Below are 21,067 nucleotides of genomic sequence, written 5' to 3'. Positions count from 1 at the left end.
TTCTTTTTTTTCCCGCGGATATGGCGTCTTAACACCTTCTTTGACGCGATACTTTTGTCATGGCAATAGCTTGCAGAAGAAGGCACGTCATCTGGCATACGCCCAAAGTACCTAACTCTGCCAAGGGGTTAAAAATTGAAGATCCGGACCCGGACCCTGTTTCTGTTTCCAAACGCCAAACAACTTCCCCGGATTTATCTTTCCCTCTGTTTGTTTGCCGACAGTCACAGGCCATTTGTGGAATGCGACCCATCGTATCTGGACAGAAAAAAAAAGGCTCATGATTGGGACACAATGGAGGACAATCAATAATCTACACTATTCTGATACGATTCCAAAAGAAATCCAGGCGCAACCCCTCACCTTGCGCGAATACCCAGCCTCTTCTCATTGCTCGTCTCAGGTCGGCAGATAAGATCAAGCGAGGGCAGCATTTACAGTGGACGACGGCTCTCAGACCTCCTACTAGACTAGCACCGGTCGGTCCCCAACCACGGCAATCTTGAAGGCCTCCCAACGAACACCACGACAAGCCAAGGACGGACTACACTACGTACTGACTCACTCGTAGAAAGAACGTTGAGACGATCGGCCATACTTGGTAAAAGGGTAGCTCTAGGTCAGTGACAACGGATCTGCCTGGGATCCGCCGGTCTCCTTTTTCCTGCCCAACAACCTAAGTGAACCCGACTGTTCATCCGACCTGTTAGTTTGTGTCGATATCTTGATCAGAACGTGATCGCGGCTGCTGCTTTTCTCTTGGCTTCCACATCCCACCAAACACGCCAAACAAGCCCACCAAGACTGTGATCGCCGCCCCACCCAAGGCGGCCTTCACCACCAAACAAAAGCCTCCCATCCATTCCAGGCTAATCCAGTGACCCCACTGTCTTCGATCATCTGGGGGCAGAAAGTCACCCCCTGGTCACTCCACCACCCTCCCTCGTCGCTAGGTGGTGGTTGCTCTCGACACTTCTTTCCACCGACCGACAACTTCACCTGCTTGCTGCTTTCTCCATCGATCCAACAATCTCACCTCGCCAACAAAACGAAACAACACCGACTGCAGCTTGACATTTGTTGCGCGCGCACCTTATATTCACCTTCTTTGGCCAACATTCCCCAACGTCGATACTACACTTCTTGATTGCAACAACCCACAGCTTGTTTCCAAACATGTCAACCATCATGGCATCGTCACCCACACACACTCCGCCGCCCTCCACGGTCCCGCGGCCAAAGGGTATGTTGAGCCAGCTCCCATCCCAATCCAGCGATGCTGTCGCCCAGTTCCTGGCTTTAGCATGTACCTACACTGTCGTCGATATTCGATTGCTAACGGATGCTTTACCTCCAGGTATTCTCAAGAACTCGTACCGTAACTCTCCGCCCGCGGGCCCAACTTCCCCCCTCGACACCCACCACCATGACGCGGCTCACCCCCCGCCACTCATCCACATGCCCTCCTCCGCCAAGGAGGCCAAAGAAATTACCATCATGAACACTCAGATCAACGCCGGACCCCGCCGCTCCTCGTCTGTCGCCGGATCGCGGCCTGGCCTCAGTGGTTCTCGCCGTTCAACGACGCCCAGCCACCACGGCGACGAAGACTCGACGGAGCAAGGCCAGCGCCTCAAATGGGACGAGGCGAACCTCTACCTCACGGAGCAAGAGCGGTCCAGCACCATGAAGATTGACGAGCCCAAGACGCCCTATGCCAAGCACTACGACCCCGCCGAGGACCCATCGGACGACGACGAGGAAGTCCCAGAAGCCATCGACCCCAACAAGATCGACATGGATCGCGTGGATGGCCTGTCGCCTCTTCCTAGGCAGAACAAGCGCAGGCACGGCAACATTGACGACGAGATCCCTGGCCTCTCGCTCGGCGAGCCGGAGGAGGCGGTGCCTGAGGGCGGCTTCCCCTTTGGCAAGGGCGCTACTGCCCATTCCGAAGACGGCGGCTCCCCCAAGCGTCCTAGAGCTGTGCACGTTGATAGCAACGGCAGCGGCCATGATCCCGATGATGAACTGGTCGGCCTCAGCGCCGAAGAGAGGGAGAAGCATCGCAAGTTTGAGGAGATGCGCAAGAAGCACTACGAGATGAAGAGCGTGGCGTCGCTACTTGGTCACCCTGAGAATCTGGAAGATGAGGACGAAGATGAGGATGAGGAGATCCCTGAGGTGCCGGCTCTCCCGACACGGTCCAATGGATCGTCGTAGGAGGTGGACTCTGAGGGCAGGAATCGCCATCTCGTCTCGGGCATGGTAGTTACGGTGATGCGAGTCCTATCAGCAAGAAAGATGGACATGGAGGCTAGGAGGTTATGACGGCGTGCGTTGCTAAAAGTGCGATAGTGGCGGACGATGTCAACATGGTTACAGGCGAATGTGCGCCTGGGGAGGAGCAGGACGGGAATGTAGGTTTGCTTTTGTATTTTGGGACGGTTCATGTATATGGCCGAGGTGATGACTGGACGGTCCCTATTTCATCTTCTATGGCTCGCTTTTATTATCAAAGGGAAAGGGTTGGTGATGGTATACCCTATATCGGTCAGCGGTAACCGATGCGATTGGCGTCTGCATTTCGAGCTATGACAGCGAAGCATCAATGTATTTCTTCTTTTTTTATTTCTCTTCTTACGAACTTCATTCGATTATGGTTTTACCGTGTGTTACAGGACCCCCCATTTTTTTTTCATCTGCCACCAAAACTCAAGAATTCGAATGCACACGCAGCCTCTTACCATTCTCTTCTTTGTTTCTTTTTCTCTTCGCTTCTATCATGAACGGGTTTCGCTAGGGCCGACATTATGGGCAGACAGACACACCTCACCTTTCAAGGTACTCAAGTTTCATTACAGACGGAGTGGTAACGAATCCCAAGAAATTGATCCATAAGTTCTTTGTACAGATTGTCATTGTGATATTGTAACGCCAAAAACCCCAAGCAAAGTTTCCCACAACCTACAATGTATGATGTGATCCTCCTTTTTGTCAACGGCTCCACTTCCCCTGTCTTCCCAGAAAAGGGGTAGCAGCTCAGAGCATCCCCTTCCTAGCCAATTCTATCTTTCTCGCTGCCTCTCCGGCCTTGAAGCCTCCTTTGGAAACGCAGATCCTTTGACCTTCGGCTAACTCGGCCTTGTCTTCGTGCAACGGCCAAGGGCAAGGGCAGTGGTGTGGGTAGTGAACGCATGCTGTTTAAACCACCGTCAGCCCATATCCATTGCCACAGTACCCTTTCCATCATCCCCAACCCCAGCCAAACAATGAAAGGAGGAATGGAAAAGACATACCCAAAGTATCAGGACACAAATACTTGTCGCAATGCGCCCGCTGGTAATTCGCCTGGTAGATGGACGGGTCGCTGGGCACGTTGGGGTGCTGTTGGTGGCCGTGGCCTTGGTGCTGCTGCTGCTGCTGTGTTTGTTGGTGACCGTGGCCGCCGAACATTTGGTCGAAGAAGGAGCCGAATTGAGCGGCTATGGGGGAGGCGAGGGTCAGGAGGGAGAGGAGGACGAGGTAGAGGGTGCGCATTTTGACGGTTCGTATTCGTTGGAGGGAATCGGTTTGGACTGGAGAGGAATCCAATTCGAAAAAGAGCCGGTGGTGTTGTCGTGATTCTCGCGGCGTGGGTTGCGATGGGACGACGGGACGACGATGTTGGCAAGCTGTCAATTACCTACACGGCTGGCTGGCTGGCTGGCTGGGCGATGGCGATGCCCCTGGTGATGGAAACCTTCACAGTGCTGTGGTCGCTGGAAGCTACGGGGCGAGTCCACTGCAAGGGCCCTGTTGGCCAATTTGTCCAAATCGTCAGCGACGGGACGGGATCCATGCGGGACCTACGGGGGGACTCAGCTCTTATCGGTGTTATCGTGCTTGGTATGTACCTCTAGGTAGGTACCTCCAAGTACCCTATGTGGTTAAGGGCTAGGTGACTAAGCAGAAAGCTCACCCCGCGGTTGGCCAATGCGGCTGCCCTGCTCCACTCAGTCTTGGCTCTCTCCGGCTCGCGGCTCTGGTGCGATCTCAACTTTTGAGTGGGGCATTTTTTTCGGTCGTCGCTCGCTCGCCTGGACGACGTGGGATGGACGGCACGGCTCTGGACTGGACCCGCCCCGATTTTTGAACTTTGGTTTTCGTTTGACTCCCCGCGCGTCGTGCCGACATTGGCAACCCTTCCTCCGTCCGCTCCGCCCGCAGGTCCCCTCCCCCCCCCCCCTCCGACCTCCGTCCTCCGACCACACCCACACTCCGTCCCGGTGTCCCCTCCCCTCCGTGTGTGGTGTCTTCGAACTTTTGTCCTGGGACACGAACAACTGGACAACGGCGACGACGACGACGACGACGACGACGACGACGACGACGACTGCCTCGGGCCGACGACAACAAATTCATAAACACAAACACAAACAACAAACACAATGCATCTAGCACAGCTGCGGCAGCCTTTGACGAGGGCTGCTGCCAACAGCTGCCACTCCGTCTGCCGGTTACCCACCACCCACTCCTCCGTCTCCGCGACCGCAATCCTCTCCGAGCAGTTCGCCCACCTCCGCATCGGCCCATCAAGTAGCAATGTTGCCGTCGAGGGTCGCCGTTATGCCAGTGTCAAGGCCCAGGGTGCCTACAGGCTCAAGCCCAAGAGGACCATCCCCAAGAAGCTCGGCGCAAAGAAGACGGGTGGTATGTTTCACCAGATGCACCATACACGGCTTGCGCGCATTGCGCAGCAGCAACACTCATCAGAGACGCTGACTGACCTTGTCTCTTTTTGCTCAAAGACCAGTACGTAATTCCCGGCAACATCATCTACAAGCAGCGCGGCACACTATGGCACCCCGGCGAGAACACCATCATGGGCCGCGACCACACCATCCACGCCGCCGTCGCTGGCTACGTCAAGTACTACCGTGACCCCCAGCTCCACCCGGACCGTCAGTACATCGGCGTCGTCTTCAACCGCAACGACAAGCTCCCTTACCCCAAGGACGCCCCGCGCAAGCGCAAGCTCGGCCTCGTCGCCGTGCCCCGCAAGGTTGAAGAGGTCGAGAAGCCCACCATGTCCGCCTCCGGCCTCCCCCTCTTTGTCACCCGCCACGAGACCATCGAGATCCCCCCACCAGCAGTGACGACGCCCGCCGCCGCCGGCAAGGCAGTCAAGGGCCAGGGCGCCCGCGTATCAGCCTCCGGCGCCGCCGCCGTCCCTGCCTCCAGCAGCACCATCTCCGCCTCCGCCTCGTCGAACAGCAACAACGGCGGCTCCTCCGTCATTGCCGAACTCATCAAGGAAAAGCTCGCCGCCCGCGCCGAGTACAACGCCCGACAATCGGCTCTGCGCAAGCTGCAGCAGCAAAAGATGCTCGCGCGCCGCGGCACGCGTGTCCTGCGTCTGATGAACAACTACAGCTACCGCGAGACCAACTGGGAGATTGGTCGCTTGATTGGCGACCCCGGTTCCGTGCCTGGTACCGAGAAGGTGGGCAGCAGAAAGGCCAAGTTCCGCGCGCGCAGGAGGAGAAGAAACACTTTCTTGCTTGGCATCAAGGAACGCAAGCTGGCCAAGGCGGATAGACGTGAGGAGTACAGGAGACGTGTGCGCGAGAAGAGGGAGCAGAGGTTGGTGCAAAGGAAGGAGTTTTTGGCCAAGCAGAGGGAGGCCAAGAAGGCCAGGGAGGGTGGTGCCGCTGCTGAGAAGAGCGAGAAGAAGGAGGTGAAGGCTGAGAAGCCTGCTGCTGCTGCTCCCAAGGTTGAGAAGCCCAAGGCTCCTGAAGCCGCCAAGAAGGAGAGCAAGCCCAAGGTTGAGGAGAAGAAGGCTGCTGCTGCTGAACCCAAGAAGGACTCCAAGACGGAGAAGAAGGACTAAGGGATGGAGAGGGTGTTAGAATACGTAAGGTGATGTACCACCATGTGTTATTATTTTACTAAGATCTTTGTCTTTTTCTGCCGACCGGGTTTCGCCGTGGAAGTTGTTTTCCCTTTCACTTTCCCTTCATCGCTTTTTGCGCCGCATGGAAACAGTGAGGACAATGCTCTTGGCATTTTTCAAGGCTGGCCGTGGACTTGACGGGCATCTGGTTCGGGAATTGTTTGCTGTTTGATGAGATGGCACATGGCAAAAATGTTGTGTGGATATGGCCACAAGTGATCAAGTGATGTTATACACGACGATGGAAGTGCGATGTTGTACGGTTTGATACGGTTGGTGAGCTCGATTGTTTTGCTGAGGCGATGCTTTAGGAGAGATTGTCTTGAAAGCTCTCTATTGAACAAGCTCGAGACAGGCTTCCCCCTATTAAAAGCAGGAAAGACATGTTATATTCCGGATATGTGCAGCTAGTGCTGACATATGGCAGATATTCCGGATATCGTCGATTGCGGATCTACGGTGGACATCTCCCGATGAGGTTCTGCCCCCAACCTCCTAGGCAGGGGCCTGATCGAAGCATAACAGTCGACAACAGTGCTCGTTAAAGTGTTTGGATGACACGGCGGTCATTGCGTCATGGTCAATTACGTTGTTTGCGGTTGTTTTGTCGTGATGATGTTGAGGTAGCAGCCGCTCCCCTCACCAAGGGCAACGAGTGCTTCGGGGAGGCTACTTATGGCGACACTCGGTTCTAATATGCTCGTGCGGTCACCTACCTTCTTTCTCTCGCTTTCGTGTTGCTATTAATCTGCTTCTCCTTCAGATTCTACTGTGGTATTTGTTATCGAATGTCCAGCAGCCCTCGGAACTCGAGCCTCTTGGTACCAGAAATAGACCGATTTTCTTCTTCTGTCATCAACTATGGAGGCTCTACTTCGTCTTTGAAGGGCCCTCCCGACGGCGACTGCAAGACCACGGTGTTCCCTCTCGACTTGACCACGACCCTCCCCCACTTCACCTCTGACTGACGTCTCTCACCCTTCTCTCACCTTACAGCCATCATGACGACCCTCAACTCCAAGGTGAGAACAAAGTGATCTCCCAATCCCGTTCGTCCAAGTCCCAATGGGTTTGGAAACCCTATGCCAGCCGGCACTGACGTCTGCAGCCACAAATCTGTTCCGGGTGGGACGCATCCCAAGTCAAGAATTTTGCAATTCGTCCCGGTGGTAAAATTTACCTAACTCTTTTTTTTACTCCCGACCTGGTGTTGCAACTTTACTTTTCCTCTTTCTGCTTCGGTCAGCAACAACAACAACAACCTACAACCATCACCTGCAGTCTTGCATTCAATTGCTACTTTATAATTGCATTGCCACCAATTTGCCTTCCATCGCTCTTGGTACACGTCAACCTCGATAATGCCCCGTCGTCGCCGCGAGTCCTCGTCCTCGTCTGAATCTTCCTCCTCGGAAGATGATGGCCCGCCGCAGGAGCCGTGGCTGATCAACCAGCAAAAGCTCGGCGGTTATGTGGTTTTAAGGTCAGGCACCCGTCGATATGATGAGTGGTGCGGTTTGGACAGTAGGTTAATCCGGTCGCCTTCACGCCGTTGTGTCGTCTAGATCACTAACACAAGATCACAGAACATGGCGAGACTGTCACATACCCAGGCAACGGAGCTTATTTTCCGGAGGGCTACCAGCCCAATTGGAATCAGGCCAAGCCGTTTCGATGCCCGATCCGGAGTTGTCAAGTAGCATTTGAATTTCCCTATAAAGTGGGCAACCACTTTAGAGTATGTGCCGTGATTCTCCTACCACCTGTCGTTCGGGGTTCACCCACCCACCTCAGAGCTATGGTCTAACAAGTCATCGCAGCAAAAACATCGGAAGGCCCTGCTGTTCGACACCAGGAATGGGGGGTTCAACGTAATTGGGAGGAAGAGAGTTCCCACCGATAAGGAGAACCGGAACGGACGGCGCAAGTGGGCGCCAATTGTGGTGAAGCGTGCTCCCAACCCTGGATGGCAAGCGATCGCTCAAGCTCAGCAAGTCCAGGCTCAACAAGCCGCGCCCGCTCCTGTGGTCCAGCCTGCCGTCGCTGCTCCCGCTCCCGCTCCCTTGCCTGCTGCTCAACCTGCGCCTCAGCCGAATGCCGCCCCTCAGTCTCCTGCGGCCGTACCTGCTGCTGCACCTGTTGCTCTTCCGGCGCCCGCCCAGTTTGTCAATATTTCCCCGCGCCGTCGCCGCCCACCTCGAGCCGCCCGTCGAGCCGCCCGTCAAGCTTCCGCGCCCGCCGCTGTCCAAGGACAATTCCCCCAACTTCCTCTCCCAGTCGCTCCAGTCCGCGACGCCGTTTCGTCGCCCCTCCGCCGCCTTCAACCCCTTCCACCTCTCCCCGAGATTCCTCCCGCCGCCGTCGCCCCCGACAACCGTGCGGCACTAGCTCAACGCTCCGCGACCCTCTACACCTCTCCAATCTGGACCTACCTACTCGCCCTCCTCCCCCGCCCAACCCCGGACTTCCCAGTCCCCAAGGACGCCGCCCTACACACCTTCCTTACCTTTCCGCGCCGTCGCGCCTTGCCCACCGTCTGGCGCGACCGTCTCAAAAAACACCCTTTCGAACGCCACCTCACCATGAAAGAACTGACTACCATGATTCTGTACCTCGGCGCACCTAAATCACGAACTCCCACACCCTGCGGAATAGAGGGATGTCCCGTCCATGTCTTGGTCAATACTTTCCGTGAACTGGGAAGGGATGAGAATGGAAGAAGGCAGTGGAGCGAGAAGAGCAGGTTCGAGGAGATTACGTGTGAGTTTAATACCCCGCATCCTGATCCTGATAGAAGAAGGAGGGTGAGGAAAGAGATGGGGTTCCCTAGGTGTGTGGGGTTTGGGGAGGGAGATCTGGAGAGGATGGAGGAGACAGCTGGGGAAGGTCAGGATTGGAAGGCGGTTAGGGAGCGGTTGGGTGGGTATATGTGTGTTAATGCGTATTGGTACAGGGGGGAGGAAGTGCCGTGGCCTGAGGAATGAGCAGGTGAGGGGTGGGGTAGTTGTGAGGATGTTGAGTGATGTAGTGTGGATGGGGGGATTGTTAAGTGGTGTAATGTGCCTGGTGTCGAGAAGTGTAAGGTGCGATATGACGCGAGAGGAGCAATTGCTGCTCAAGAGAAGGACAATGATGGAGTGTGGAAACAGGACCAGAGTCGAGAAGGAGAGTTTGGTGGTCAGAAAGAGAAGGACACCGACAGCCTGAAGGCGTTATTGGTAAGATGATGGAAGAGGGAGTCAGGGTATTTTCGTTCATTTTCCTTGTCGTTTCCCATATACCCCTGGCTTTATGTTACTTCTTTTCTTATAGTTGAGGATCGAGGCAAACCGGTGTAGTTGACGCCGAGTTGAGGTAGTCCTCACTTGTTGCCTCGCTCATGATTTTTACGAAGAATTGATGCTCATTTTACATTTTCGATTTGTTGTATTTCCTGTTCATTTTCGCGGAAGACCGTCGCGGTGTAGTTCACATCAAGTAAGCGACATTCTCGATGACAAAAGGCAGCCAGCAAGACGTTGGCTGTTGAATTTTGGACCGCGATCATGGTCATCTATCAATACAGCTCATATACAGGACTCAATCTACGATCGTGGCCTGCGCAAAGGTTGGCCTCGTCCCGTCATAATTGAAAGGCCTATTCCGCACCTGTTCATCTCCGTCCAACTAAACCAACACAAGAACAGGTAGTTCCCGTTCGGCCAAATGATCAAAGAAAGGGGTATCGCAACACCAAAGCGCTAATACTCCATGCTGTCCCAAGAACAATCCTGCCACTTCCTCATTACAAAATGTTTTCAATGTAACTCATCTCTTCTATTACATCCGATCGCCAAGTCTACTCGTCGTTCTGCCTAACCGGTGCTCCAATGTTGTACAGAATGGCCTTCGTTCCAATACGCGGGTTTCGAACTCTGCACTCCTTTCCGACACCCACACTCCACTGGCCACCGCGCGAGAGGGTGAAGACGGGCGTATCCTGTAGGATGACCTCCACGGTGCCCTCAAAGACAATGCACACAAGATTATGAGAGTCGCTTGGGAGCGGAACGGTGGCGCCCTTGTTTTCCAGGTCGAGGATCTGGAGAGTTGCGCCGCTGTCGGCGCCGATGGGAAGAATTTGTCCCTCGCGCTGGTGAAGCCAGCCGGCTGAGTGGGCGTAGCTGGTCGAGACTTGAGAGGTTGTCAGTGGTCTCGCGTTAAGGAAGACGTGATGAGATTGAGGGAAAGGGGATGTGTGGCATACCATTAATGGGTCCGGAGAGGTACATTGCTTCGTTTCGCTGCTCCCAGAGGCTGGCAAGATACACATTTCCCTCCTGCGCTTGTGCTTCGTGGTGAAGTTGATGGCTTGGGGTCTCTGGATTGAGGCTTGCCGGGAGTGCCGTTGCTGCTTGTGTCGAGGGCGCGGGCGATGGTGTCGGATTAAGAGCCGAAGTGGGAGCCGGAGTATGAACCGGAGTTGAAACCGGAGTGGGAACCGGGTCGGGTGCAAGAGCAGGAGTGGGCGGCACCCAAATCTCGGGCATTGAAGGGTCATCAGAGTCCCGGTATACTGTATTGCAACACTTCCTTTTACCTGAAGTACTGTTGGAATCTTCAAGCTCTGGGCAGAAGACACACTTGGGGAATGCGCAAGCTTTGTGGATTGCTTCCTTGTCGTCCAGGAATGTTGCCATGGCCGGCCCGGTAATTCGCCACTTTCCTGCACAATCGGGCCCATTGAGGCCGCAAAGAAAACCGCCGGGATCGTCACCAACGAGGTAGGCAATGAGCAACTGCAAGATTTCGCTGCTTGGTTTTTCGGAAGCCAATCGAGTTGCCCATACCGCCGGCAACTCACGCTTGCGCGGAAGTGCCACGATGTTGCGCATGTACCTTGTTTTTGTCAAGCTGCCGTAGGGCTCGTCAAAGGTATTCGAGCTCACGTTCACAAGGTACTGCCATACCTCACTGGTCTTGAACTTGTTCCGGCGCTCGGTTCTCTTCTTCTTACTTTTTCCATCGTTGGATCGGTCAGAGTCCGAGGGGCTTTCGCTTCGGGCCTTCCGTTTGGCGCTCTTGGGCGTCGGTTCGACTTGTGCAAGTACACGAGGCGACTCCTCTGTTCCGGGCTCTTTCTTGATGGTTGGTGTCTTTGGCACAGAGTGGCTGGTCTGCGATGCCGAGTCTAACAACCACGACGGTGCCGACGGCATCTTGTTGCGGTCAGGTTGTGGTAGAACTGTATCGCCAATAGGTCGAGGACAGAGAAGTTTTGTGAACAAGAATGTGATGGCCGAATGAACGTTGGTGGGGGAAAGAGCAGAAGCTCACGAAGAGGAGTCGATGACGAAGGGCGCGCGCCCTTCACTCACCTATGAAGCTGTCGGCCTGGCAACCAAACCTCCGGTCATTTCTTGCCTGCCCGGGCCGAACACCACTAGACTCGAATACGGAACCCCTCGGTCGGGACGGCAGGCCAGTCATCGATGCTGTCAAAGAAGGAACGAGGACCGCTGCCTGCCCTCAATACCGTCCATGTTACGCTCTCTTTCTCAGGGCCAAGCCGAGAATCACCGAAGGAAAGAACTGAACATTGCACACCTTCAATACTTAGGTTGTCCGCTTCTGTTGATTTTCTTCCCCCCCCCCCCCCCCCCCCACCCGTCCCGACGTACTCGAATCTGGACTTCATTTTGGCATCTCTCTGCGTTTCCCTTCCGCTCTTTCTCCATTCACTGCACTCTTCTCCACATTCCTCTTTCTTCCCTTCACTACATTGCCGCCTTTTCGCCCGAATATTTGGCAACCACGAGCTTGCCGCACTGCAGAGAACTCGACTTTCTGCTCAATTCCGCCTACAACCAAGATAGTGCTCATTTCTTGCTCCCGTTGTTTGCGCGACTTGGTCCACACCCACCTTCGGAACAGTATCCTGAACAATGGCCGGCCCGGTTTCGAAGCCGGTCGAACTTGTTTTCACCAGGGACAACACAAGGAGATATGTTATTTGGAAGGGCGAGATTGGTTCGTCTTCCCCAGAAGCCCCACCCCTCGAATGAGATCACGGATAACCTAATACCTCACCTAAAGATGGCCAGCCCATAGTTACCCACGGATTTGGCGCCCTCTTTCCGGAGAGATATCTGCCAAGTCGCTCAGCTGAGACCAGCATATGGCACTGCCCAGTTCGAACTTGTGGACAAGCATATGCCACCCCACCGGACCTAGGCGATCATTTTGTGGTAAGAACCGCACAATGGACTCACTGTTTCAAGACCATCTTGATGCCTGGCTTACTCGTGATGAAAATTCAGCTAACAAGTGCTTCTCCTACCCAGAGATTTCATGCCGGCTCGATCCTACACGACCACCTCGACGGCACATTTTCTGTTCGTTCCCAGGACCCCGAGAACGCCTTTGATGCAATTTGCCAGCCGTACGTTGCGTCTCAAGGACACAAGCTTCAGAGCCCGAGTCTGCGGCGGCCATCACACTCCAACCACTTCGAACTGGGACCAGGCGCCCCTGAGACTTCTGCCATAGCAGTTGATCGACATGACAAGTCAAAGCCTCGAACTGGCAACAAACCGCCCTCGAGCAGCAGCGAGGTGAACAGTGACGACGAGAGTGGCGACGACGAGAGCGACGGGAGCGATGCCGGCCAGAGTGATACCGACGACAGTGACGGAAGTGGCGACAGCGACAGCGATGCAAGTGATACCGACGAGGCGGAGGATGAGGTTGGACACCAGAAAGCCAATGAGACCAAGCTTCAGAGCAATGTCAACTCGGAAGCGAGCAGCGACGATTCGGACACGAACGACAACGAGAGCCGCGGAAGAAAGACCGACCAGCAGAATAAAGATAAGCCTGCGTGCGCCAACATCGAGGTTGCCACTAATTATCCCAGAAACGTTGGCATTCAAGAGGAGGACACAGACAGATCGCCGCCAGCAACATCACCCGCCAGAGTCGCTGAGGACGACAAACAGCAATCAGATCCACCCCATTGCAAGTATGCCAATTCCGATGTCTGGAAATACATCACTTCCTTCACATCCGATTTTTTGCCGGTCCCCGCCGATCTATGTCTCCTTGAACTTCTCATTTTGCCCCGCCAACGCGACTTACCATACTGCTGGAAAAGGTGGCTCAACTTGAGGAAGCCCTCCCTGAAAACATTGACGGCTGTCGCTTTGTATCTCGGTGGTGTGCAAAGGAACACCCCTTGCGGGAACATGCGCTGCGCTGAGTTTCAGGGTCTTCATGATGAACTACACCATAATGGCGACAAAAATGCCCCGCGTTTCCATCCTCAGTTTGCCTTTGACATGTGCATACAACTCCCGGATTATCTGCGAAAGGTTTCCCCAGCTCTCGAGAAAAGGTTCCGCGGCTACTATTGTTGTAATGCATACTTTCGCCACAACACGAAAGCACTGACTATGCCTGGTACATTTGTCGACCCATCGACGCAGCCATGGAATGCAACTTCGAAGAAGAGAAAGGCAAACAACGACGAGGTGATACCAGCGCCTAAGAAAGCAAAGACATTACAAGCACATGCTGTTCAAAAGGAAGAAACAACGAACAAGTGGGACAAGAAAAACAATCGCATGTCCAAGTCTGGTACGCAGCCTGCGAAGTGGGAAACAAAGTGGGAGAAACTTCCGCACAATGGGCGACCCCTAGACTCAGGGCGTAAGTTCTTCATAAATTTGTGATGAAACTTGAAAGTTACTAACTCTCATTGGCCCGCTAGCTCCGCTTGCTTATTCGTCATCAAAGCTCACGGCCAGGCATGTTGTTGATGATTATGACACAACCTTTCAGATTGTCACATTATCTCGAACCTCTCCGAGAAACTTTCAAGCGTATGACCGAGCCCTCCTCTTTGTGGTTAAGCAGGGAGCTGTGAGCGTTTTAGTCACCGCAAACCAGCTCTTTACAATTTCAGCAGACGGCTGCTGGAGTATCAAGCCAGGACAAAGCTGTTCAATGAAAGGAACACATCCTGACACAGAGACGGTCATATACGTTTACAGTAGACCCTGTTAAGGCATGGATACCTCTAGTGTCTTAGGAATAGGTTAAACCTAGTAGCTTGTCCGGTTTTCTTGTTCTGTTCAACCGAAGGACGACTTGGTAGGTGCGGCGCTGGAGGAGAGTGTTGTCCTTGCCTGGTTAGTTCTGGTAAGGTATGAAAAGTCACGGCTTGACATATACGTTGTTGTAGGTGTTTAGGTTCACTAGCCTCGAATAATGTGTCAAGACTTCTGTTCGTCCCACGTCCAATCAAATCATCTTAATATCAAGGAGCAGTCAACGATTCCACTACTCACATAGTCGCTCCTGCCCATCGCCTCCGAAACGACACTGTTAGGAACTTTGGTCTCATCAGATGTCTTGTACCCAGCCCGTCTTTCGCCTCATCGGTATTATTCCCGCGGCTTTCGTTGCTGCTACTTCCGTCACTTTCGTCGTTACTACTTCAGTCGTGGCCACTTCCGTTCATAGAAGTGGTATTATTAAAAGTGCTTCCTCTCTGATAGCTGGTCGAGCGAACACAAAACCTTCATCTCCTATACCTCCCTCTTCTTCTTTTCTTCCCATCTCATTCCCTTCGCCAATCTCCTCTTCCTCCCCACCTCTCCCAACAGCAAGTCTCTTTACCCACGCCCGGGGCCCGTCTTCTTCCTATAAACTCGCAGTGGGTGCAATTGATAGAACGAATGGGAGACATGCGAGCGTTGATGTTACGAAGTTAGCCGTAGGATATTCAAGAAGAGCTTCAAATTTAAGGATGGAAAAACAGAGAACTTAGGTTGGCAGCGACTTCCAAACGGAAACACATTTCAATCTGCATGCGTGCTGAAGCTGCTTCCACTTCAAGCATACCTCTACTTGTGCCTCTGTATGCATCAGACATTCCTTCCATCTGTTGAACTAGCCTGCATTTAGAGTTAATTTGTTGAGCAAATCTAGGTCCCGTTGTGATCCCAACAAATCATTTCATTTCGGAAGACCCATCAGGTGTAGATATACGTTCGATTAGTTACCGATAAAAATAAACCCCAGGACCGTTGATGAAGTACAGATAAGTTATCCAATGATTGGGGAAGAGCAAGACGTGTTCCAAGTACAAAGATACCTGCTCCCCTTCACGAGCAACACTTTGATCACCTCGAAGGTTCAGACAGCACCTTCCCAGGGTCGAGATAGTAGAGTCAGCTTTCGGATCTCCAAAGCTCTTCACAGGACCAATGTCTAGCTGTAGAAGGGACTAATGCAATTTTCACATACAAACTTAGGCGAGATCCCTTAAGCTGTGCGTTAAATTCCGAAGTCCCTCGTTATATGCCCGGAGGGTTAGCCATATTAGCCACCATAGCACAGTGAAGTTATTTTGTCGTGGCATTGTAACATTGTTGTGGCCCTGCCGTGACCGTTTGGTCGCATTGAGCGGACGCGGGGCGAGAAAGATCAAGCGTTTGAAAGAAGAATTCTATGGGTTCCGAAAGATAACGACAGATTGTACACGGCTGGGATAGTCATGGGGCCGGGAAATTCATGTCATCCAGGTTGGCAAAGAACCGGTGTTGGTTGGTAGGATACCTAGAGGTATCTTTCAGTCGTTCCCGTTGAATTTCGGACTCACTGAGGTCCCTATTGTATTTGATGAGTGGTTTGGGCAACGTCAATACTTCTCCTTGCCCTCTTTCGTTCCGTCTTCGATGTCTGAGAACAACGTCCTCCACATAGTGTTTGTCCTCAGGTTCGGTCCTGTGGTTATTGAAAGATTCGCCCTTGGCATACGTCGCGTGACCGTCGTCGACTGCATTCATCTCGATTCAGCTAGCGCGCCTGGCATAATAACCGCAGGAACAAACGCAGAAGGCAGCCCCATGGGTGTAGCAACCATGACCCACCTTTTCACCTCTGACCAGACCCACTCTTCACCTCTAAACGCACTCAAGATTTCCATCCACGCTCCTAGGACACTTGTAAATAATTCTCTACGAAGAGCTCGTACCTTCCTGGAATATGGTTCCTAACGCGGAGCTAAAATCAATTTCTCTGTCTACAACTTGGTTTTCATTCACTGGTTTGTGTTTCTCATCTTGTTACCTATTCTTTCCAATTATCGAGTCCCGGCGTGATGGTGGTGATGGCTTGGGGACGGGCAATATGAGGTTGTGGGGAGGGCGATGGTTTGGAAGCTTCCACAGCTGCATGCACCACCGATGGCTTCGTTTTTGAGTCCGTGTAAGGAAAGGTAAGTGCGTCTATCTTTGGCCGTTCTCTGGTAGAAAGACTTCCTTATTTCTAGATAGAAAGAGCTTCGAAATTAACACATACCTCTGTCTCGCTACTAGTATCATTTATCTTTCTTCAACCTATCAGTCGTATCTCTTCGCTCCGGTGATCTTTTTCTTGTCCAGGTAGCTAGGTTCCTTTTCCATTTCTTCAGACAAAACAGTACATGTTGAGGTGTTCTTGTGAGACTGGAAGTTTACCTCTACATGGAGGTACATTCAGCTTCACACTCGCGCCACACACTATCGTGAAGCCCTGGGAACGAGAGAGAACCTAGCACCAAACACTCTGTTTACGAGCACATTGAATGCCTCCAGAGGTACCTTAGATAACAGCCATTTTCCAACTGCGTCGATCCAAACTTGAGTGCTTACCCAGAGATATCTACAAGACATCAAATAGGAATCCCGTTTCCCAGTCTCTTCAAGTGATTACCTCTAGGTAGATACAAGATGAGATACAGCCCAACGCGTCACAATACGAGTACCTGCCATTTATCTTTCCAATTCTGCTCCCCTTCCAGAATCAGAAACCCAGAGGTTCGGATGATGAATGACGCCGTCCACCTGAGCAATACAGACCTCAGATTGCCGGGTCACCTGGCTGGCAACTGGTCTCAAATTCGAGTGTTTGCCCACAATAATCCTGTCGCTATTATTCTCCCTCCCCCGCACTCTAATTCTCTACTTCGAGTTCCACTTCATCCTCGTCACGCTTCGCAATATTTTTCTTCAAGGAAAACACATCGCTCTTCTTGAAGCTTCAAACTCCTACCGATATTCATCAAGGCGGCAACACGCTCTTCATACAACTCGTCAACGTCGGCAGACCTCACGCGTACCTCTACCTCTATCACACTTTTCCATACACGGTTACATTCCTCCTACCAACTTAGGTAACCTTCACCATGGAGCCCTGGCTGCAAGAGCAAGCGAACGCCGCGGGCGGTAGGCCCACTCCTCTTGATGGGCGCGCTTCCTACCATCACTGGACGGGAATCTTCAGTAGGTTTACGATATCTCAAACAGTATTTTACTATTTTCTTACATTGGACTTGCTTGCTGACATCTCACCCTTTGATCACAATAGACGGGCAGCTGTTTACGTACCATCACCTGGCCGCTCTGTTCCCCGAGCGTTACGCTCCTCACTCGGGAGAGAGATTCCCGTGGCACTGTCCTGTCGTCGGCTGCCACGCAGTCCATCAGTTTGCTGTAGAACTGGCTGGTCATTTCACCGTGAGTACCACCTACTACACCTACGGGACCAGGTGATCTTCAGACTTTCCAGATACTCCAAGTTCAGTACCTATCCTGAGAAAGGAACAACTGACAAATCACTGCCTCGATCAGACTGAAACATGTCATTATAGGTACCTGTGTTCCAAACCCATATACTGATAACTTGTTTGTTCTTCTTCAGGTTGCTCATCTTAGTGCCCGTCTCCTCGATAACCGCAATGGCACCTTTTCCAACCTGGGCCCACAAGATGATCCCCGTGGGTTCGCCTTCGTTGCTGCTCAAAGGCAGACACCACTTGGTTGGGCGGCACCATTCCAGTTCGACCCGCCTTCGGAGACGAGCAGCGGCGCCGCCACGCCGGTGCCCGAAAACACTGACGACAACTTGAGTAACGGCGTGGCGGAGCCCAACAACGGCAGCGAGTCTGACCAGTGGCGCGATTCGGGCATCAGCATGGCCGCGACCAGCGAAGACAGCGACGACGACGACGACGACTTACCTGCGCAGACGATACAAATCCCCACTGTCCTTCCCGCCGCCCAAGCCCCAGTCCCCTTCCCTAGCCTGCTTGTGCTCCGCACCATCCACGACCACCATCCCCGCCAGGAGCTGCCCGACCCCACCTCTCTCGAACTGGAGATCTGGCCCTACATCACGCGCTGGACTCTCTACCCTCTTCCCCTCCCCTCCCCTTCCACCCCCGCCCACCGCACCCTCCTCGCTCTCCTCTCCTTCCCCCGCATCCGCACCTTGCCGGTCTCCTGGCAAGAGCGCTTGCGAGCCCGTACTCCCTCCCTCGGCACCCTCACAGCAATCGCCCTCTACCTTGGCGGCAGAGCTGAGTTCGGCTCGCCCTGCCAGTCACACTGCGGGCAGCATGGCGCCCTGGTGGAGAGGCTGTTTGCTGTTCAGAGGGAGGAAGCCTGGGAGAACGGGGTGGGACACTGGAAGTTCGAGAAGAAGTTTGCGTTTCCGAGGTGTGTGAAGGTGCCAGGGGCGTTGGAGGGGGATCTGGAGGTGGAGGAGGTGTTGGGAGGAAGGCCGTGTTGTAACCATTTCTTTAGAGAGTTGAGAGGTGCGTGGGAGACGAGCGAGCCGTTTCCGCCGAGGCCGCCGGCTGGTCTTGTTTGGAATGGGCCGATGTGGTAAATGTATAGCGTGGGAGAAACTGTTGGTGGGCGGGTTGTAAGAAGGAGGAAGTATTCCCTTGGTCGGGTGCACATGCTTGTTTGGGCTTATTTGCTGAGGAGGAAAGAGCCGGTTTTCTGGCTGGTTTGGGTCGCAGGGCAGTAAAAAGCGTAAAATTTGGGTGGTGCTTGCCTGGGTCATTTCGTGAATAATGGAAGTCATGTGTGCCGGCACGTTTTTGTTGCCATGGAAAGCATGAGATGAGGAGAGTTAAAACACGTCATGTTTGGTGTTTGTCTTGTACAATAGATAGCTTATCTGAACCTCTCTCTTTGCTCTCACACTCAGCACCCCTTTTTGTTCAGAGTGTTGCCATGTGATGTTCTTTGCCAGTGTGTTTGGTGATGAAGAAGCAATCCATGCACCTAACACTATCATCTAACATACATCCCTACGCTACAGATTGACAACAAAATCTGGAATAATTGATTGTTGAAGAAGAATATTTCATTGCGGCATGGCTGAGGGAAAGGGGATAGAGTATCAGCCCAGGTCTAAGAACTGAAAATACTCGCTGCGAAGCTGGAAGATCGCACCCGGAACAGAAAGCACCTTCCACGTGCCTCAGTCAGAATACGCCCGGTCATGGCAGTATGCATTTTACAGAGCAGCTACGATGCATGCGTGTAGCTGCACTCCTCCTACTCGCCTATTCTCCCATTCCATTCATCATGTTGGCGGGGTTGACTCTTGGGATTTGAGTCTCGTTCCTTGATTTACGGTTGAAGCCCAAGGCTACTCTCCCCGGGATGCTGCGGCGATTGCGCCCATGTTTGGTTCATATTTGGAATTATCAGAGCTTTCGAGAGCCTGCTTGTAGAGAGTATTTTAGGGGGGGGGGACCTCTTTGCTAGGCCAGTTGTTCTTTTTCTTGTTGTATTTTCAAAAATTAAGATGTGGGAGGACGTTAGGGCGATGAGAGCAGACCGGACGGCAAGGGCTGAAGAGAGGGTCATGAAAGTGGACAAAGAGCTTGAGAAGCTGAAACAGACAGTTGAGGAAATGTAAAAGGAAAAAAAAAAGGAAAAAAGAAGAAGAAGAAGAAGAAGAAGAAAAGAGAGAGGGAGAGGCTGGAGGAGTACTTACAAAGATACTCGGCTGGGTCTGGTAAGCTTCGAATACACAGCATGCCCGTATGTGGACAACGCGTACAGGCAAATGGGTGGGAGATTTGCTAAAGAGCCAAACCAATAAGCCACTAAGTAGAGTTGGGTTGGTCATCCAGGACCTTTCCAAATTACCCACAAACGGTGCCAGCTAAGAAGGCCAGAACGCTCTTTGGCTCCCAGCCTTCTCTTCTCTCATCGCACTCCTTGGTCTTTCTTTCTGGGAGCTAATCGTCCTCCTTGGTCGTCTCCTCTCAAGTCCAATATACCATTCTGGACGCAGGCATCCTGGTCTCCATGCGGTTTGATCCAAACAGTCAACAACAATGCCAAAGAGAAAGCAGCAAGAAGTCATTAATAGGAATAGTGTTTGCGAGCGGGGTGGAGTGTTTATGTGCCGGTATTAGAGAAATCAGGCTCCAAACCACCTTGTATCTACGTAGGATCTGATTGCAACGGTGTCACAGGAATATGGGGGCGTCTTAGCCAACATCGAGCAGTTATTTCTGGCTCCTCCAAACAAGCTTTAGTCTTAATACATCCACTGGGCAACCAGCAAGACTCCCAACTTCATCACAACAAACCGCTGCTCCAGCCACTGCACGCATAAGAAGGATCACACTGTAAGCCTCTTACTAATCCAGGACTAATCTTCAACTGATCCCGGATTTAACACTAACTAATTTCGTTTAGCCTTCGTACACGCAGATGAAGCGGGCTTTTGTCAGAGCCGAGTTCAACAAGCCCTTGAACGCCGAAATGATGGCTTGGTTGTGCGATGGCTGCAAGAATGAAGGTGCCGAGATGTGTAGCATATCCAGACTGATTGGTTGTCGAGTTGATACAAGGACAAATTGAAACAGAAGAAAGATTCTGTAGGGAAAGAACTGACAACCTAGGTTAGAAGAAAAGCGCTTTTTCATACTTATTCGGCTAGTAAACAAGGTAGGTACTAGTTTGACGGGTCACGCTGTTAGAAGATAAAATAACAGGTGAATATTGAGGACATCTTGTACACGCCTGAATCACGCGAAAATATCGAGGGAAAAATTTCAGATAAATGCAAAAGCTGAACAGAGACAGTACACGTCGTTGATCTTGCCTCTCCTACGCGAAGGCAGGACTAGGCACCTACCTAATAAATTGGTAGTAACCTAAAGTCCCTTCCCAATTTCTGCTTGGTTTGGGTCCCTTCCTTCACGGTTGCTACTGCAGTGACGGAAGTCATCAGCCCCTCGCGCAAAAATACCAACTGTCGCCCTCCTCGGCGCCTGCAATACATGGAGGTGTGGAC

At 52.7% G+C, this 21,067-nt stretch overlaps 7 protein-coding genes across 8 annotated transcripts; 5 read left to right on the top strand and 2 right to left on the bottom strand.

Moving 5' to 3' along the window:
* Positions 1-44: 44 nt before the first annotated feature.
* NCU08859 lies at positions 45-2,962 on the top strand. Of its 2 annotated transcripts, XM_011396432.1 has the most exons (3): positions 45-479; positions 572-1,243; positions 1,358-2,962. In XM_011396432.1, the coding sequence occupies exons 2-3, from the start codon at positions 1,177-1,179 to the stop codon at positions 2,221-2,223; spliced, it is 933 nt and encodes a 310-aa protein (XP_011394734.1). In that variant the 5' UTR covers positions 45-479; positions 572-1,176; the 3' UTR covers positions 2,224-2,962. The 2 variants fall into 2 exon arrangements, with proteins under 2 accessions (XP_011394734.1, XP_011394735.1); XM_011396433.1 differs by having other exon boundaries at positions 45-1,243.
* Positions 2,848-3,828, bottom strand: NCU08860 (hypothetical protein). The gene is made up of 2 exons (XM_955897.2): positions 3,300-3,828; positions 2,848-3,200 (listed from the first exon to the last, which is right to left on the bottom strand). Exons 1-2 carry the CDS (start codon positions 3,538-3,540, stop codon positions 3,043-3,045), a joined length of 399 nt encoding a protein of 132 aa, XP_960990.1. The 5' UTR covers positions 3,541-3,828; the 3' UTR covers positions 2,848-3,042.
* Positions 3,829-4,199: 371 nt separating this feature from the next.
* NCU08861 (hypothetical protein) lies at positions 4,200-6,885 on the top strand. The gene is made up of 2 exons (XM_955898.3): positions 4,200-4,692; positions 4,791-6,885. The coding sequence occupies exons 1-2, from the start codon at positions 4,431-4,433 to the stop codon at positions 5,870-5,872; spliced, it is 1,344 nt and encodes a 447-aa protein (XP_960991.1). The 5' UTR covers positions 4,200-4,430; the 3' UTR covers positions 5,873-6,885.
* A 411-nt stretch (positions 6,886-7,296) lies between these two features.
* Positions 7,297-9,277, top strand: NCU08862 (hypothetical protein; the record flags this gene model as incomplete). Its single annotated transcript, XM_955899.1, has 5 exons — positions 7,297-7,459; positions 7,522-7,673; positions 7,756-8,765; positions 8,964-9,153; positions 9,248-9,277. The coding sequence occupies 5 exons, from the start codon at positions 7,297-7,299 to the stop codon at positions 9,275-9,277; spliced, it is 1,545 nt and encodes a 514-aa protein (XP_960992.1).
* A 496-nt stretch (positions 9,278-9,773) lies between these two features.
* On the bottom strand, positions 9,774-11,133 carry NCU08863 (hypothetical protein; the record flags this gene model as incomplete). The annotated part of the gene is made up of 2 exons (XM_955900.3): positions 9,774-10,108; positions 10,182-11,133. The coding sequence occupies 2 exons, from the start codon at positions 11,131-11,133 to the stop codon at positions 9,774-9,776; spliced, it is 1,287 nt and encodes a 428-aa protein (XP_960993.3).
* Positions 11,134-11,859: 726 nt separating this feature from the next.
* NCU08864 (hypothetical protein) lies at positions 11,860-13,838 on the top strand (the record flags this gene model as incomplete). Its single annotated transcript, XM_955507.3, has 5 exons — positions 11,860-11,944; positions 12,011-12,162; positions 12,259-13,621; positions 13,683-13,698; positions 13,754-13,838. 5 exons carry the CDS (start codon positions 11,860-11,862, stop codon positions 13,836-13,838), a joined length of 1,701 nt encoding a protein of 566 aa, XP_960600.3.
* Positions 13,839-17,144: 3,306 nt separating this feature from the next.
* On the top strand, positions 17,145-18,628 carry NCU08865 (hypothetical protein; the record flags this gene model as incomplete). The annotated part of the gene is made up of 3 exons (XM_955508.1): positions 17,145-17,241; positions 17,327-17,475; positions 17,660-18,628. The coding sequence occupies 3 exons, from the start codon at positions 17,145-17,147 to the stop codon at positions 18,626-18,628; spliced, it is 1,215 nt and encodes a 404-aa protein (XP_960601.1).
* Between the last annotated feature and the right edge of the window lie 2,439 nt (positions 18,629-21,067).

This window comes from Neurospora crassa, linkage group V (genome assembly GCF_000182925.2).
Source record: "Neurospora crassa OR74A linkage group V, whole genome shotgun sequence".
Taxonomy (NCBI): Eukaryota; Fungi; Ascomycota; class Sordariomycetes; order Sordariales; family Sordariaceae; genus Neurospora; species Neurospora crassa.
The sequence above is the reverse complement of the archived record's forward strand: the minus strand, read 5'-3'. Positions and strand labels throughout refer to the sequence as shown.

Excerpts from the sequence above, each read along its gene's own strand:
- NCU08861 (XM_955898.3), top strand. The coding sequence starts at position 4,431 with ATGCATCTAGCACAGCTGCGGCAGCCTTTGACGAGGGCTGCTGCCAAC. Across the intron at positions 4,693-4,790 it reads CGGCGCAAAGAAGACGGGTG|ACCAGTACGTAATTCCCGGC; the intron begins GTATGTTTCACC and ends TTTTGCTCAAAG.
- NCU08860 (XM_955897.2), bottom strand. The coding sequence starts at position 3,540 with ATGCGCACCCTCTACCTCGTCCTCCTCTCCCTCCTGACCCTCGCCTCC. Across the intron at positions 3,201-3,299 it reads TTTGTGTCCTGATACTTTGG|CATGCGTTCACTACCCACAC; the intron begins GTATGTCTTTTC and ends TGGTTTAAACAG.
- NCU08859 (XM_011396432.1), top strand. The coding sequence starts at position 1,177 with ATGTCAACCATCATGGCATCGTCACCCACACACACTCCGCCGCCCTCC. Across the intron at positions 1,244-1,357 it reads CACGGTCCCGCGGCCAAAGG|GTATTCTCAAGAACTCGTAC; the intron begins GTATGTTGAGCC and ends CTTTACCTCCAG.